The sequence below is a fragment of the Aspergillus costaricaensis genome (assembly GCF_003184835.1).
Source record: "Aspergillus costaricaensis CBS 115574 unplaced genomic scaffold BO79scaffold_23, whole genome shotgun sequence".
Taxonomy (NCBI): Eukaryota; Fungi; Ascomycota; class Eurotiomycetes; order Eurotiales; family Aspergillaceae; genus Aspergillus; species Aspergillus costaricensis.
Window position 1 is genome coordinate 403867 of NW_020291823.1, and position 12876 is coordinate 416742.

The 12876-nt window shown below is 34.9% G+C and overlaps 3 protein-coding genes across 3 annotated transcripts; 2 read left to right on the forward strand and 1 right to left on the reverse strand.

Annotated features, from left to right (window-relative positions):
* Nucleotides 1-889: 889 nt before the first annotated feature.
* BO79DRAFT_246585 (multidomain presynaptic cytomatrix related protein) lies at nucleotides 890-2613 on the reverse strand. The gene is made up of 7 exons (XM_025685582.1): nucleotides 2414-2613; nucleotides 2293-2368; nucleotides 2226-2235; nucleotides 1983-2176; nucleotides 1880-1936; nucleotides 1129-1824; nucleotides 890-1082 (listed from the first exon to the last, which is right to left on the reverse strand). Exons 1-7 carry the CDS (start codon nucleotides 2501-2503, stop codon nucleotides 943-945), a joined length of 1263 nt encoding a protein of 420 aa, XP_025537809.1. The 5' UTR covers nucleotides 2504-2613; the 3' UTR covers nucleotides 890-942.
* An 858-nt stretch (nucleotides 2614-3471) lies between these two features.
* BO79DRAFT_238888 (norsolorinic acid reductase) lies at nucleotides 3472-4993 on the forward strand. The gene is made up of 5 exons (XM_025684860.1): nucleotides 3472-3613; nucleotides 3668-3754; nucleotides 3813-3893; nucleotides 3955-4522; nucleotides 4593-4993. Exons 1-5 carry the CDS (start codon nucleotides 3495-3497, stop codon nucleotides 4881-4883), a joined length of 1146 nt encoding a protein of 381 aa, XP_025537810.1. The 5' UTR covers nucleotides 3472-3494; the 3' UTR covers nucleotides 4884-4993.
* A 610-nt stretch (nucleotides 4994-5603) lies between these two features.
* Nucleotides 5604-7119, forward strand: BO79DRAFT_256916 (uncharacterized protein; the record flags this gene model as incomplete). The annotated part of the gene is made up of 3 exons (XM_025686230.1): nucleotides 5604-5717; nucleotides 5773-6036; nucleotides 6100-7119. The coding sequence occupies 3 exons, from the start codon at nucleotides 5604-5606 to the stop codon at nucleotides 7117-7119; spliced, it is 1398 nt and encodes a 465-aa protein (XP_025537811.1).
* Nucleotides 7120-12876: the final 5757 nt, after the last annotated feature.

Below are 12876 nucleotides of genomic sequence, written 5' to 3' on the forward strand. Positions count from 1 at the left end.
GTGGGTGTTAATATAGGAATCACTTGGCGGGCGAGCTTGGCTGTTGTAAATTGTGATGGTGTGGTAGTATTTGAGTATGGGGTTGGTTTGGGTTTAGTGTGGTTTCTTAGTTGATTTACTAGTTAGTGTAGGTTTGGTGCTGTTGTTGTTGTTGTTGTTGTTGCCTGTGCGGTTACTTAACTAGTTTGTTGTTTGGGTTTGGATTTAGATTTGTTGTTCAAGCACGGATCGGACGGCATTGTGTGTCCTTTGGGAGGGAGTTTGGGGTATTTTAGAGTTTTTTGTGTGTTGTTTTGGTTTGGTTCTGCTCATGAGGTGGGTGTATTATACGTTGACAATGATTGTTAATTCCAGTGAGTGTTGCTGGGATATTGTGTGCTAGGTCGTGTATCTCGGTTATAAAGAAGACTGGGCTGGTCACATTTTACTGATTGTGTTAGTGAGGAGCTAGTGGGTAGATGTATGAGGAACTTGAAAGCTGCTTGACAGGGTATATTCTATATTCTTGGTCGAACTCCTATACTAGTAGTTGAAGTCGGTCCATGTTGTTCTAGTCTCTATACGAGACGGGACCAATAGCTAAACACACAACGGTCGGGGGATAACTATGCTAGAGGTGACAAGCATACAGGAGCCCATATTATGTCCCCGGCTGATATTTAGAGCCACTTTCCTAGTCTTGTGTACTTGCAGTATTGTTGCACTAGTAATGTTAGGGGGAGCATTCTATACCAACTAGGGTCAACGGATATATATTGTTGAGTTTAGATTCAAATGACAGGTCGGCACCGCTCAGCACCCATTCAAATATTAAGTTGTCTCTAGTTTCACATCACAAGCATTATATCATACTCGAACATATGAAATATAATGTATTATTATTGAAAGGCCAGCCCCCTTTTCATAGACAATTTGATGGATCGTACTCTGCGCCACTGCAACTTAGGAGAACCTGTCCTCCGTCCGTCCTAGATATCGACTACGAATCGCCTGGCTGATTGTGCTCATGCGACTGGCCATGCCACCGTGCTGAATATTGCTCAAAAGTGCTTCCTCAAGCGCGGACTGCGTGACGCTCGCATCTAAACGCGGTTAGTATGTCATAATGCAGACAGAAGAAAAGCTCACCATCTAGGTCACTGAAACTGCTCCCCATACTAGGCGTCCCGTCACTTGCCTCTCGCCTTAAAGCCATAGATTGTCGTGGACTAAAATGTGCCAATTCCCCTGTCCGTCTAGGACTCAATGGCCCTCCGCTTTGATTCAACCGTCGCCGTCTATCGGATTGTGGATGAGCAACTGGGACTCCAGAGCTGGCAGAGCTTGCGGAAGACTCGGTCGTGACTGAAGTTCTGGAAATCATTTGTGCCGATGGGCGTCGATGTGACTCAGAGGCATCCTCGGCGTTCATTCTTAACGTAGCATTGAGATCCTGCCCAGATGCTTCGTGCGACGCCCTTTCAGGTTCTGGCAGGAAAGCAGGGGACTCGTCGTCATCCTCCTCGTCGTACCTCAGGCCAGCCCTATGTGTGGAGAATTTGCCGAAGGGGGGCTTGAATCTTAGACCACGACGACTTCCAAAGGCGTTGTCGTCGTCGGATTCAGACTCGGATGAACTAGACGTTGTGTCATCTTCCAGAGGGGGAGACTTCGGAGCCGGAGGCGCTGCGGCTTGCTCCCGTTTTCCGGCAGATGGCCGACTGGCATAGCTTTCGCGCCTTGGCTCTCTTGGCTCTGCAACAGGAGTATCGTTACGAACTGGTTCACGAGCAGTCTTGACTTGATTGACGGTAGTTGTTGAGCTGGTACGTCGGGGAATGGGAGCTAGATTGTCGACACGATTAGTACAAGACACACGCATAGAGGCCGGATAACTTGCCACGCTGTGGAAGACTATCTTTCTGCTGTGACGAGAGGCGCGACGGAGCTCGAGGGCCTTTGATTGTCAGAAGTCTCAATGAGTATCATCGGAGAGCACTCACCTGCATTTGTGGCACCTTTTGTCTGTTGACCCAGCGCCGTGCTACCCGACACCGAACCAGGAGCAGGAGATGTAGACGTTGACTGTGTGGTGGGCACTCTACTCATCTGTGCACGTACTTGTGACAGCTGCCGATCGTAGAGCCATGCTGCCTGTTGAAGCAGAAACTGCAATGTCACATCGAAATGATCTGCCCTACAGAGTTGATCAGTTATGCCTCAACACTCGATAAGGCCAATCGTACAGTGCTTTCCCTATGGTATCGTCAGCATTCTGAATCTCACCAGAGGATCATTAGGTAACACTGTTACAGTCTAAATCGTCTCCCTTTGAAGGACGCGAGAGAATATTCCACAGAGCCTGGTCTTTGGCAGCGTTCCATTCCACCTGTCTGGTCAGCGATATGGAGATCAGTTGACTAGCGGCACTTACCGGAGGAGGATCCACAAAGTCACCCCTGGGGAAGGGAAGGCGAATAAACACGGTGAACTTGGTGTCTCCGGACTGATTGAAGGACGTCATCGCGGACTCGTATCTGCGGACGTAAAACTACTTAAAAACCTAGAAAGTACACGTCAACCAGCAAAGAAATAAAACAGATATTCTTTGCTGCTACTTGAAAGCCGGCATAGTGGATACGGGTTGGGTGTGATGAATGCGGAGGATTGACGAGGTGTCACGCCTCCCCCGTCAGGGTCGGTGCGTTGCGATAACAGTTCGGCTTATCGAACTGCAATATGGGCTGGATTCTGCTATTCCCACCCTATTGCCACGGCTCCATCCATATACTCACGTGACACCCGCCTCACAAGGTTGCCTCTTTCCTAGTTGGGAAGAGGCAGCCTTACCGATGGTAACTTGCCCGGTAAGTAAGTACATCTCGAGGCATAACGAGTACTTACTGTTGGAATGTGCAAATCTGGGATTGATTAGGCATGGATGAGTTAGTCGGACATCAGATGATGATCTCTCATCATCTTCCTACCCAGGCGGAAATACATAGCAGCATAGGATGCCTTGAAAATGTGGTTTGACCAACAGAACATGAGCTATACTATGCATGCGCTATTATAATATATCGAGAGCATATTATAGGGGCAGTGTATACCGAAAGCTTCAATAAAAGCAAATTCCCGCCCCACCAGACAGGGTCAAGCTCTTGGCGCAATTTGGCCATGTTAACGTCAGCAAACTAAAATCCAACAGATCCTTGACAGCCTAACAACCCTAGTACGTCAGTGCTTCAGCCTACTGCATACTCCGCAATAGGTAGCCGATGCGTCGTCACTGGCAATGTCCAAGCGTCTTTTGGATGGATGCAGTCTGACAATGCGAACAATGACGCGGTCAGGTTTGCAGCCTACACTACGTGCAAGTCGGAGTTGAATGGATGTATCTGCTTCATAGACCGGCATGATAAAGAACATATAAGGAGGACCGGTGCCCCAATCTCTCGACTCATCTTCATCATATAAAATCGTTTTCTCACCTCTACTGTATCAGTATAGCAACAATGGCTGGTCCTGTCCCAAAACCAGAGTGCCTCCTGGGCTTCCACCAGGTCTTGTCACCCACTGCTGGTATCAAGGTGTCTCCGCTATGCCTGGGCACTATGAACTTTGGAACAACCTGGTCAGTCTATCCTATCGCTTACATTTGAACAAATCACTCACTGACATCTCTTAGGGAGCCATACATGGGCGAATGCAACAAGGACGTTTCCTTCGCAATCTTGGATACCTTTTTCGACCACGGTGGAAATTTTATCGACACGTACGTCCAAAAAGTATCCACTGACTCTATCTACGAGCGACAGGCTTATGCTCCCTAGTGCCAATGTATACCAAGACGGACAATCCGAAACATGGATTGGAGAATGGATGAAGAAGCGTAGGAATCGAGACCAGATGGTGTAAGTACACACCCTCTATTATCCATTGCTGCATTTCAGACCCTGACATTGACAATAACAGCATCGCGACCAAATACACGACTGGCTTTCGCCGCACACACGTCTCCACTGAGCCCATCCAATCGAACTTCGTCGGAAATTCAGTAAAATCCATGAACCTATCCGTCAAAAACAGCCTCGAAAAGCTTCAGACTGACTACATTGACATTCTCTACGTGCATTGGTGGGATTTCACCACCAGCGTGGAGGAAGTCATGCATGGTCTCAACGCGCTCGTCTCGGCCGGAAAGGTCCTCTACTTGGGCGTCTCTGGCACTCCCGCCTGGCTGGTAGTCAAGGCAAATGCCTACGCGCACGCAAACGGACTCAGGCCATTCTCCGTCTACCAGGGCAAGTGGAATGCCGGATTCAGAGATTTAGAAAATGAGATTGTGCCTATGTGTCGCGACCAAGGGATGGCAATCGCACCTTTTGCAGTGCTAGGCCAGGCGAAGTTCAGACCCGCAGAGCAGCGCAACGCGGAGTATAAGGGCTCTGGACGAGCGGCGCTCCGAGCTGAGGAGGATGACAAGGTTTCTGATGTGTTGGAGGCTGTTGCCAAACGGAACGAGACAAGTCTTTATGCCATTGTGAGCTTCACCCTTATACCTACCTTCTGCGCCACGTATAAAAGCCGCCGATCTAATGTTTCCATCTCAGGCTCTCGCATGGGTCCGCTTCAAGGCACCTTACGTCTTCCCCATTATTGGACAACGGAGTGTAGCGCACATAAAAGCCAACATTGAAGCTCTGAGCCTCGATCTCCCGAAGGAGGATATGGATGAGATTGATAAGGCCATTGAGTTCAATCCTGCCTTCCCACTTGACTACCTCCTCGCAGGCAATTTCAGTACTGCGTTCACCGCAGCAGATGTTCAATTGACGCAGTGGACCGCGCATATCGATGCTCCTACTCCTGTGATGCCGGTCAGACCGCGTAAGGATCAGTGAATTGACATGAAGAGTCGTTGTGGGTGCTTCATCCGCTGTTGATGCTATAGGGGGACGATGGAATCGCTGTCCTTATGGAGGCTACAGGAGATGCATGAGCCAAATCTCGGGGGTAGTTAAGCCAACAGAGTTGGATGTTGTCTAGACGATTCCGAGTTCAATCTACATGGTAGCATCTTAGTGCGTATATTTCCCACATCTGAGAAGATACTTTTCATGAAAGGGTGCCTTCTGAGAAAGTGTGGTTCTATGGGTAATCGTATCTGACCGTAGCCTGCGCGCTTGTCCTTTCTCTAGCACCAAGAATATTCAAGTTTCCTGTCAGTTCTTAATCTCTTGCTCCTGTCTTTCCTAGTAAGTGGCACGCTACGAATACCTCCTGCTGTTGACCACCTCAAGATATGATGAAGAAGACACTGATTCTTTTTTATCACGGAATTCTATATGTGGGGTGCGGATGTTTTGGTACACAAAGGGCTGGTTGCACCCAAGATCTCATCCACAATTCACTGTGGAAAATTTGGGCTTTGTCTTTCACTGTTGACAGCTACGCCCAATATAGCAGTCAGAATTCACTGGAAGCCACATGCCCTGGGAAAAGAATTTTCATAGTCAAGCCTTGCCCCCACGAGTTCTTCCTCGCTTCCTTCCTTTCTTTCTCAGACCATTTGGTGTTGGTTTCTGGCAGACTCTACACTCCCTGCCGGCTCAACCGTCGACATGGCTACCGAAGAAGGTGAAAGCGGCCCCAAGCATCTCAATAGCTCTGAGTTGCTCAAGAAGATCGACAAGCTGAGAGAGAAAAACATTGGAAAGCATGTTCCCCTTCCTCAGGTAAGACTTTATAACCAGCAAAAAGCGTCTACAAGTGATACTGATCTTCATCAAGTTGGTTGTTGTTGGAGACCAGAGTTCTGGAAAATCCTCTCTTCTGGCAAGCCTGACCAAGATTCCGTTTCCTCGTGACTTGGAACTTTGCACTCGTTATGCCACGCAGATAACCTCCCGTCGTGAGGACGATCGCTCGGTCGAAATCTCGATAATCCCTGCCGGCGATGCATCCGGGGAGCACAGGGCGAAAGTACAGGGCTTTAAAAGGACCCTCAGAGGCACCGAAGACTTTCGCTCGGAATTCCCAGCAATCCCGAAGGAGGTTCGGATAGTCCAGTTCAACTTACGTTTACTATTCTCTGACAAAAGCTAACATGTTGAACAGGTCGACGAGTGTATGGGCATACGTACTGACCTTTCGTCTAAGGAAGGATCGGTCTTCAGCAAAGATGTGCTCCGGATCGAGCTGTGCGGGCCCGAAGAGGACTACCTGACCGTCATAGATGTGCCGGGAATCTTCAGAGACCCGACGGCTGGCATTACGACTGAGAGTGATATCGAGCTAGTTCGAAACATGGTCAAGAACTATATCAAAGACGCTCGCACCGTGATCTTGGCTGTGCTCCCGAGCAACGTCGATCTTGCTACCCAGGAGATCCTCAAGCTGGCCAAAGATTATGATGGAAATGGAGAGCGTACGCTTGGTGTGCTAACCAAACCGGATCTGGTGATCGAGCAAAGCGCCAAGGCAGCTTTGTGCTCACTGGTCCTGGGGCACAAGAGACCGCTGACACTTGGCTATTACTTGGTTAGAAACCAGGGCGCAGATCAGGACACGTCTTTCAGTGGTGAGGAAGGAGAAAGAATGTTTGACAGCCAGCCTTGGAATACCTTGCCGAGAGACCGTATTGGCATCCAGGCTCTAAGAGAACGGCTGGGAGAACTTCTGAGCGAAGTTACGGAGCGCGAATTCCCTGAACTTCGCAAGGATATCAAAAACCAGATTGATTCGTGCCATCAAGATCTGGTCCGCCTGGGCCCTGCACGCCAAACTGAACAGGAACAGCGTGCGTTCTTGAGTGGTATAGCTCGCCAGTTTCAGAGCCTCGCACAAGCTGCACGTGATGCTCATTATACAGAAAATGAAGCATTTGTAGAGAGTGACCTCCGGCTTATCACTCACATTGTCAATTTTTCTGATAAATTCAGCTCAACTTTCCAGGCTAAAGCGCATCTTTTGCCATTCGACTGCCCTACCTCAGATGCAGTTGACAAGAGACAACCATACAACGACATGAACAACAATCCGCACGGGAAGGGCCGCCATAAAAACTGCCCAAGGGTGAAACCCGACATGCATGCCCATATTCAATTCAATTTAATTCATATTCTTATACCTGATTGAGCCTGCTAAGTAAGATGCTAGCTATGCAGGTGCTTCACTATTTAAAGCAGGAATATGGTCCTGAATACTATTAAATCCCTTAAACTTACAGTAAATACATAAATAATATAATCTGTGATGTAGGAAGATCATTACTACAGTTAAATATAATTAAATATAATAAATACAGAGTAACGCAAAGCAATATAAAGCAAAATCATATAATAAGAATAATAAAAAAATATTATAACTAGCTAGCTAGCTGCCTGTAAATTATTATTCTTTTTTTATTTTTTATCTATATTCTTGCTTCCAATATACCTGTTCTTTCTAATATATATATTCTTTCCTATTAATTTATATAAAATATATATAGAATTTTTTATCTAATATCTTTAATATCTATTCCTATGGCCCGGAGATCTATATATTCCTGGTCTAAGTCAGATTCTAGTTCAGGATTAAGTTTAATCTGACTAAACTATCTAAATAAGTTTATATATAATATAAATTCAGTAATATAGCAGATTACCTATAGATTTAATATAAATAAATCATACTCAGTAATCTTATTCCCCAGATCTGTATGTGTGATAATCTTATTAAATATTTAATTATATAGTCTTGCAAAGCAGGAGCAGATTAAAAAAATATATTTAAAGATTTATAATCTTTTTCTGTAATTATATTAGTCATTTTTCTGTATTTTAATTTTATAAAGAAAGTATATAAAATTAATCCTCTATATATATATCTGTATTATTATAGATATATATACTTTAGATAAATCTTTATAAAGTTTTACTATTTTTTTACTAAAGGTCTTAATTAAGCGCCTGGTAAATATAGTTATATATTTTATTTTCTATTATTTAGCTTATTTATTATTAAACTTATTATAAATAATTTTTTTAATAATAGATATAAGCTAGATTATTTATTATTTTAGTTTAATCTTATATTCTACTGCTTGCTTTATTTCAGAGTCTGTAATCTTATTTTTTTTAACTTCTATATATATAAAGATCTAATAAATTATAAGATTTATATTCTGTAGAACTCTAAATCTATTATAAATAATCTTTATATATAACTATTTAAAAGAACAGCCGGGAATTCCTACTACTTAAATTACAGTCTAATTATCAGTAAAAATATATATACCAGAACTATCTCTCAGCAGAATACCTCCTGTAAAAAAAAAAACTATTTTAATCTCTTTTAATTTAGCTGTATATATACTTAAATCTATTTTAATATCTAGATATGCTCTCTGGGTCTGTCCGGTATAGATACTAATTATAAAAATTTTAATATCTTTATAATAACTGCTGTTATTTATATATAAGATAACTAAAATTAGCTGTATACAGTATATCTAATTATATTTAATAAATATAGTTTTATAAAATTAGATATTATATTAGATATACAGCTCCCAGGAGGCCAGTATAAATACTTTATAAATTTTTTATATTTCTTTTTATTATAAAATAAAAGTAAGGACTATATTTCTTATCTACTTAAAAGTCTTAAGAAGACTTATTTCTTTTAACTTAAATTTTTTTTTATTATACTGGTAGTTCAGATTACAGGATTAGATAATCTCTGATTCTATTTAAATATATAAAATAATTTCTTTAATTATCTGCTATATAAGCCATCTTATAGATAATAAATAAAATTTAATATCAAGTATAGCTGCTGCTATACTTTTAAATACTTTATTAATTAAGATAATTATATATTTTTAAATTCTAGTAAATTTTATCTCTATACAGATCTATTATTTAGTAGAAATCTACTGGCTGGCCAGACTATATTATATAATAATTTTATATAGTAACTATAGAATCATAACTGTATAATAAATTTACTATATAAAAATAATAAAGATATCTTATATAAAGCCTGCAATACTCTAAAGAGTTTTAAGATTTCTACTGGCTTTAGTAACTATTTTAACTCAGTAGATATTAAATAAGAGAGTCTTATTAAATTAGATACTAAGATAATAGACTAATTCAAAGAAATAAATAATAATTAGCTCTAATTCTAAAAAGACAGAAACTATTATTAGCAGGTAGTTATAGCTTTTTTATTTATAGTATTTCTAAATATTAACTGCTTCTAGCAGTTTATCTAATTTATTCAGATCAGGATCAGGAGCGTGAAGGTTTTTAAAATAAATAAATTTAAATTTATTAAATATAAATTTAGAAGTATAGCAGCATGATTATATATTAATTTTAATAAGAACTTATTTTATTAGCTGTTTATTAATAATATAATTTCTAGAAATAATTAAGATTACTATATTATTTATTTAACCAAACACCTGAGACTCTTCTTTAGAGGATTACTTAGAATAATTATAGAATAGAGAAGTATTAAATAACAAGAATAATATAAATAAGATAAATAAGTCTTGCAGAATATTATTTAATATTAATAATAATTTATTTAGATATTTCTGTATCCTGAGCTGAGTTATATAATTATATAAAAATATTATTATTTATAAAATAAAATAACCTAGTTTAGCTTGCTGGAGATTGTATAGAAGATATATATATAATATATAATTATATATTTTTAATATATCTAATAAAAATAAACTTATAATATAATCTCTTTTTTAAATATTATAAATTCTGTTAAGGATTATCTGGATTATATAATTAATTAAAATATTTTTATAGTTTTTTAGATATTTATAGGAAAGTAGACTGTAGTTTTTTATTATTTATATAATATATATAATAATAATTAATTCCAGTATCTTGCCCAGGATATTAAGTAATATTATAAATTTATATAATTTAAATAAATAAAAATCTCAGGAGCCTTTCTTATAAAAAATTATTATAATTAATTTTTAAAAATATTCAGGGTTATATCTGATCTATATATAAATATTAAAAATTATAATAAATATACTGGTAAATATCTTTTTATTTACTAGTATATATTATATATAATTAGAAATAATATTAATACCAGATACCTTGTCTGCTAGAATATATTTAATAATATTTTATATTTTTTAACTTATGATTAAAAAGAATTTAATAATCTTAGACTTTTTAATTATATTAATATTAGATAGATTAGCTTCAAGAAATTCTAGAAAAAAGATATATTAGAAAATCTCAGTCTTTTATTTTATAATCTCTATATTATTAAATAAATTTTATAAAATTAAAATAATATTATTATCTCTGCATCTATTCCAGGCCTAGTAAAAGATTTATTAGATATTATAAAATTCTTTCTTAGTAATTCTATATATAATATTTTAATAGATCCTCTATATTACTTATTTAATAATCTTTATTTTTTTATTTCTTATTATTATATATTTCTTTTATTTTTTATTTATTTATTTCTTTTTATATGTACATCTTATCTTTCTTATTACTTTAATTATATTATAATATTCCAGAATAAAATTAAAATTAATTTACTTACTAGATTTAACCCATGGGATTAACTCTGTAATAATATATTATATTATTTTTATAAAATAATTTATAATAATATTAATCTGAGTAAAAATAAAATTCCTGTCTATATACTGTCACAGCTTTTTTTTTAGATTTATTTTTATAAACTTATATATTTTCTTTATATTTATAATTTTTTAATTTCTTCTTAGAATCAGTCTTATTAATAATATATCTAGGTTGATAATCATGGCTTTTAAGAAATAGTTAGAATTAATATAAATAATTAATATAGTTTTATAGATAATTATATAATTTATAAACTCAGAAATACTAAAAACTAGATTAATAATAATTTATTATTTTATATATTTCTAAGTAATAATATTTAATTTAAGTCAGAGATCTAGATTAATATTATCTATAAGAATTAATAAAAGATTTATTTTAGAATCAGATTCAGCAGCTTTCCTGCTTTATATAAAATAATAAAAATTAAAATTATCTAGTATAAGTTAATCTTTATTTTATAATTAATTCTTATTAAATAATATTAGATTTATTATAATAATCATGATTATCTTACTGTTATTATTATATATATTTAATAAATATAAAATCTAGCCGCAGTTACTACAGAGACAGAGTTTCTATATATTATATAAATATTCTATATATTATTATTTATTTTTATTAATTTTATTAAATATAAATATATATACCCGCGCCCTGCTATTTATAATAATTACTGAATATAATAATTAGTAGCTTTGAGCTGGACTATATATAATATCTAAAAAAGAATTTTTCTAGAATTTTTAAATAATAATAATATCTGCTGCAAGGACTTAGAGATCTTATAGAAAATATATTATTATTTAATTTTTTAATTTATTTACATTATATTAGATGATTTATAGAAGGATTTTATTTATTAAATATAATAAAAGTATTCCTTGAATCATGATATTTTATAGATTATTTATTATTTAAAGAAGTCTTCAGCTGGAGTATTTCCATGCAGTATTATTTTTTTAAATATATTATTATATTAGATTTATAGCTACTGCTGGGTGTTTTATTTAATAATAATATTAATAAAATATATTTTATCTATTTTAATTAAAGCTAGAATATTTATTATAAGATGTTTAGGCTGTTATTATATTATTTTATTACTAGTTATATATTTTTTAGTTATATATTAGAATTCCTGGGGGCCTATATAAAGATTAAAAACTTGAAATTACTAGAAATATTAATATAAAGAATTCTTTTTATATATATAAATATAATACTATTTATTCTTGCAGCTTATATCCTGGTATATTATATAATTAATATAATTTAATTAAATTAGAAATTAAATTATAAGGATACAGGCTCTGTAACTTTTTTTATTATTAAGAATTTTATATTAATATCTATAATTTAAATATCTTTTTTTATATTTTTTCTTTTTTTTCTTTTTTTTTTTTCTTTTTCTCTTCTTCTCCTAATCTTATTTATTATTTTTATTATTTTATATATTTCTACAGGTATTAGATCTGTGTTGTATTTAATTTTCTTAATAAAAAATATAATAATATTTCTAGAATTATTATTCTTAGAAATACTGTTCTGTATTATTAGCTTACTTATTAATATTATTTTTATTAATAAAGAAACTACTCAGAATTAGAAAAAAATAAAATAATATTAACTAGATAGTCTTTTAACTAGTCTAACTAGAATTTACTATATTTTTTTTTTATAAACTAGGCAGTACTTATTTTTTATATAATATATATTTTTATAATTAGTATATCTTGGTTCTTTCAAAATCTTTATTTATTAATATAAATATTTATAAGTCTGGTAGTACTCCGCACAGTATATATAAATAAATTTATTTAAATAGATATTTCTTATGTAGTTATACTATTAATAATTATAATATTAATATATTTATATTATTTAATTATATCTAATCATGATCAGGAATTCTGAATCTTATAGAATCCTGTATTTAATTACTATGTTTATAATAATTAAAAAGATGAATTTAATAACTAGAATTAATAATTTCTTTTTCTGAGGGTTTTAGAGAGAAGCTATTAATTAATTTATATATAAGATTTAGATCTTATTATTCTAGTGGAATATGTTATTTATTAATAAAATCTTAATAATATTCTTTAACTATATTATATTTATTAATTTAATTTATATATTATAAATTATTATATTCTAGATTAGAGTACAGATAACTATATTTTTTTAAAATTTATAAGCTTATATAAAATATAAGCAGGCAGTCTCTGCTTTTATAATAAAATAAAAATTAAGATTT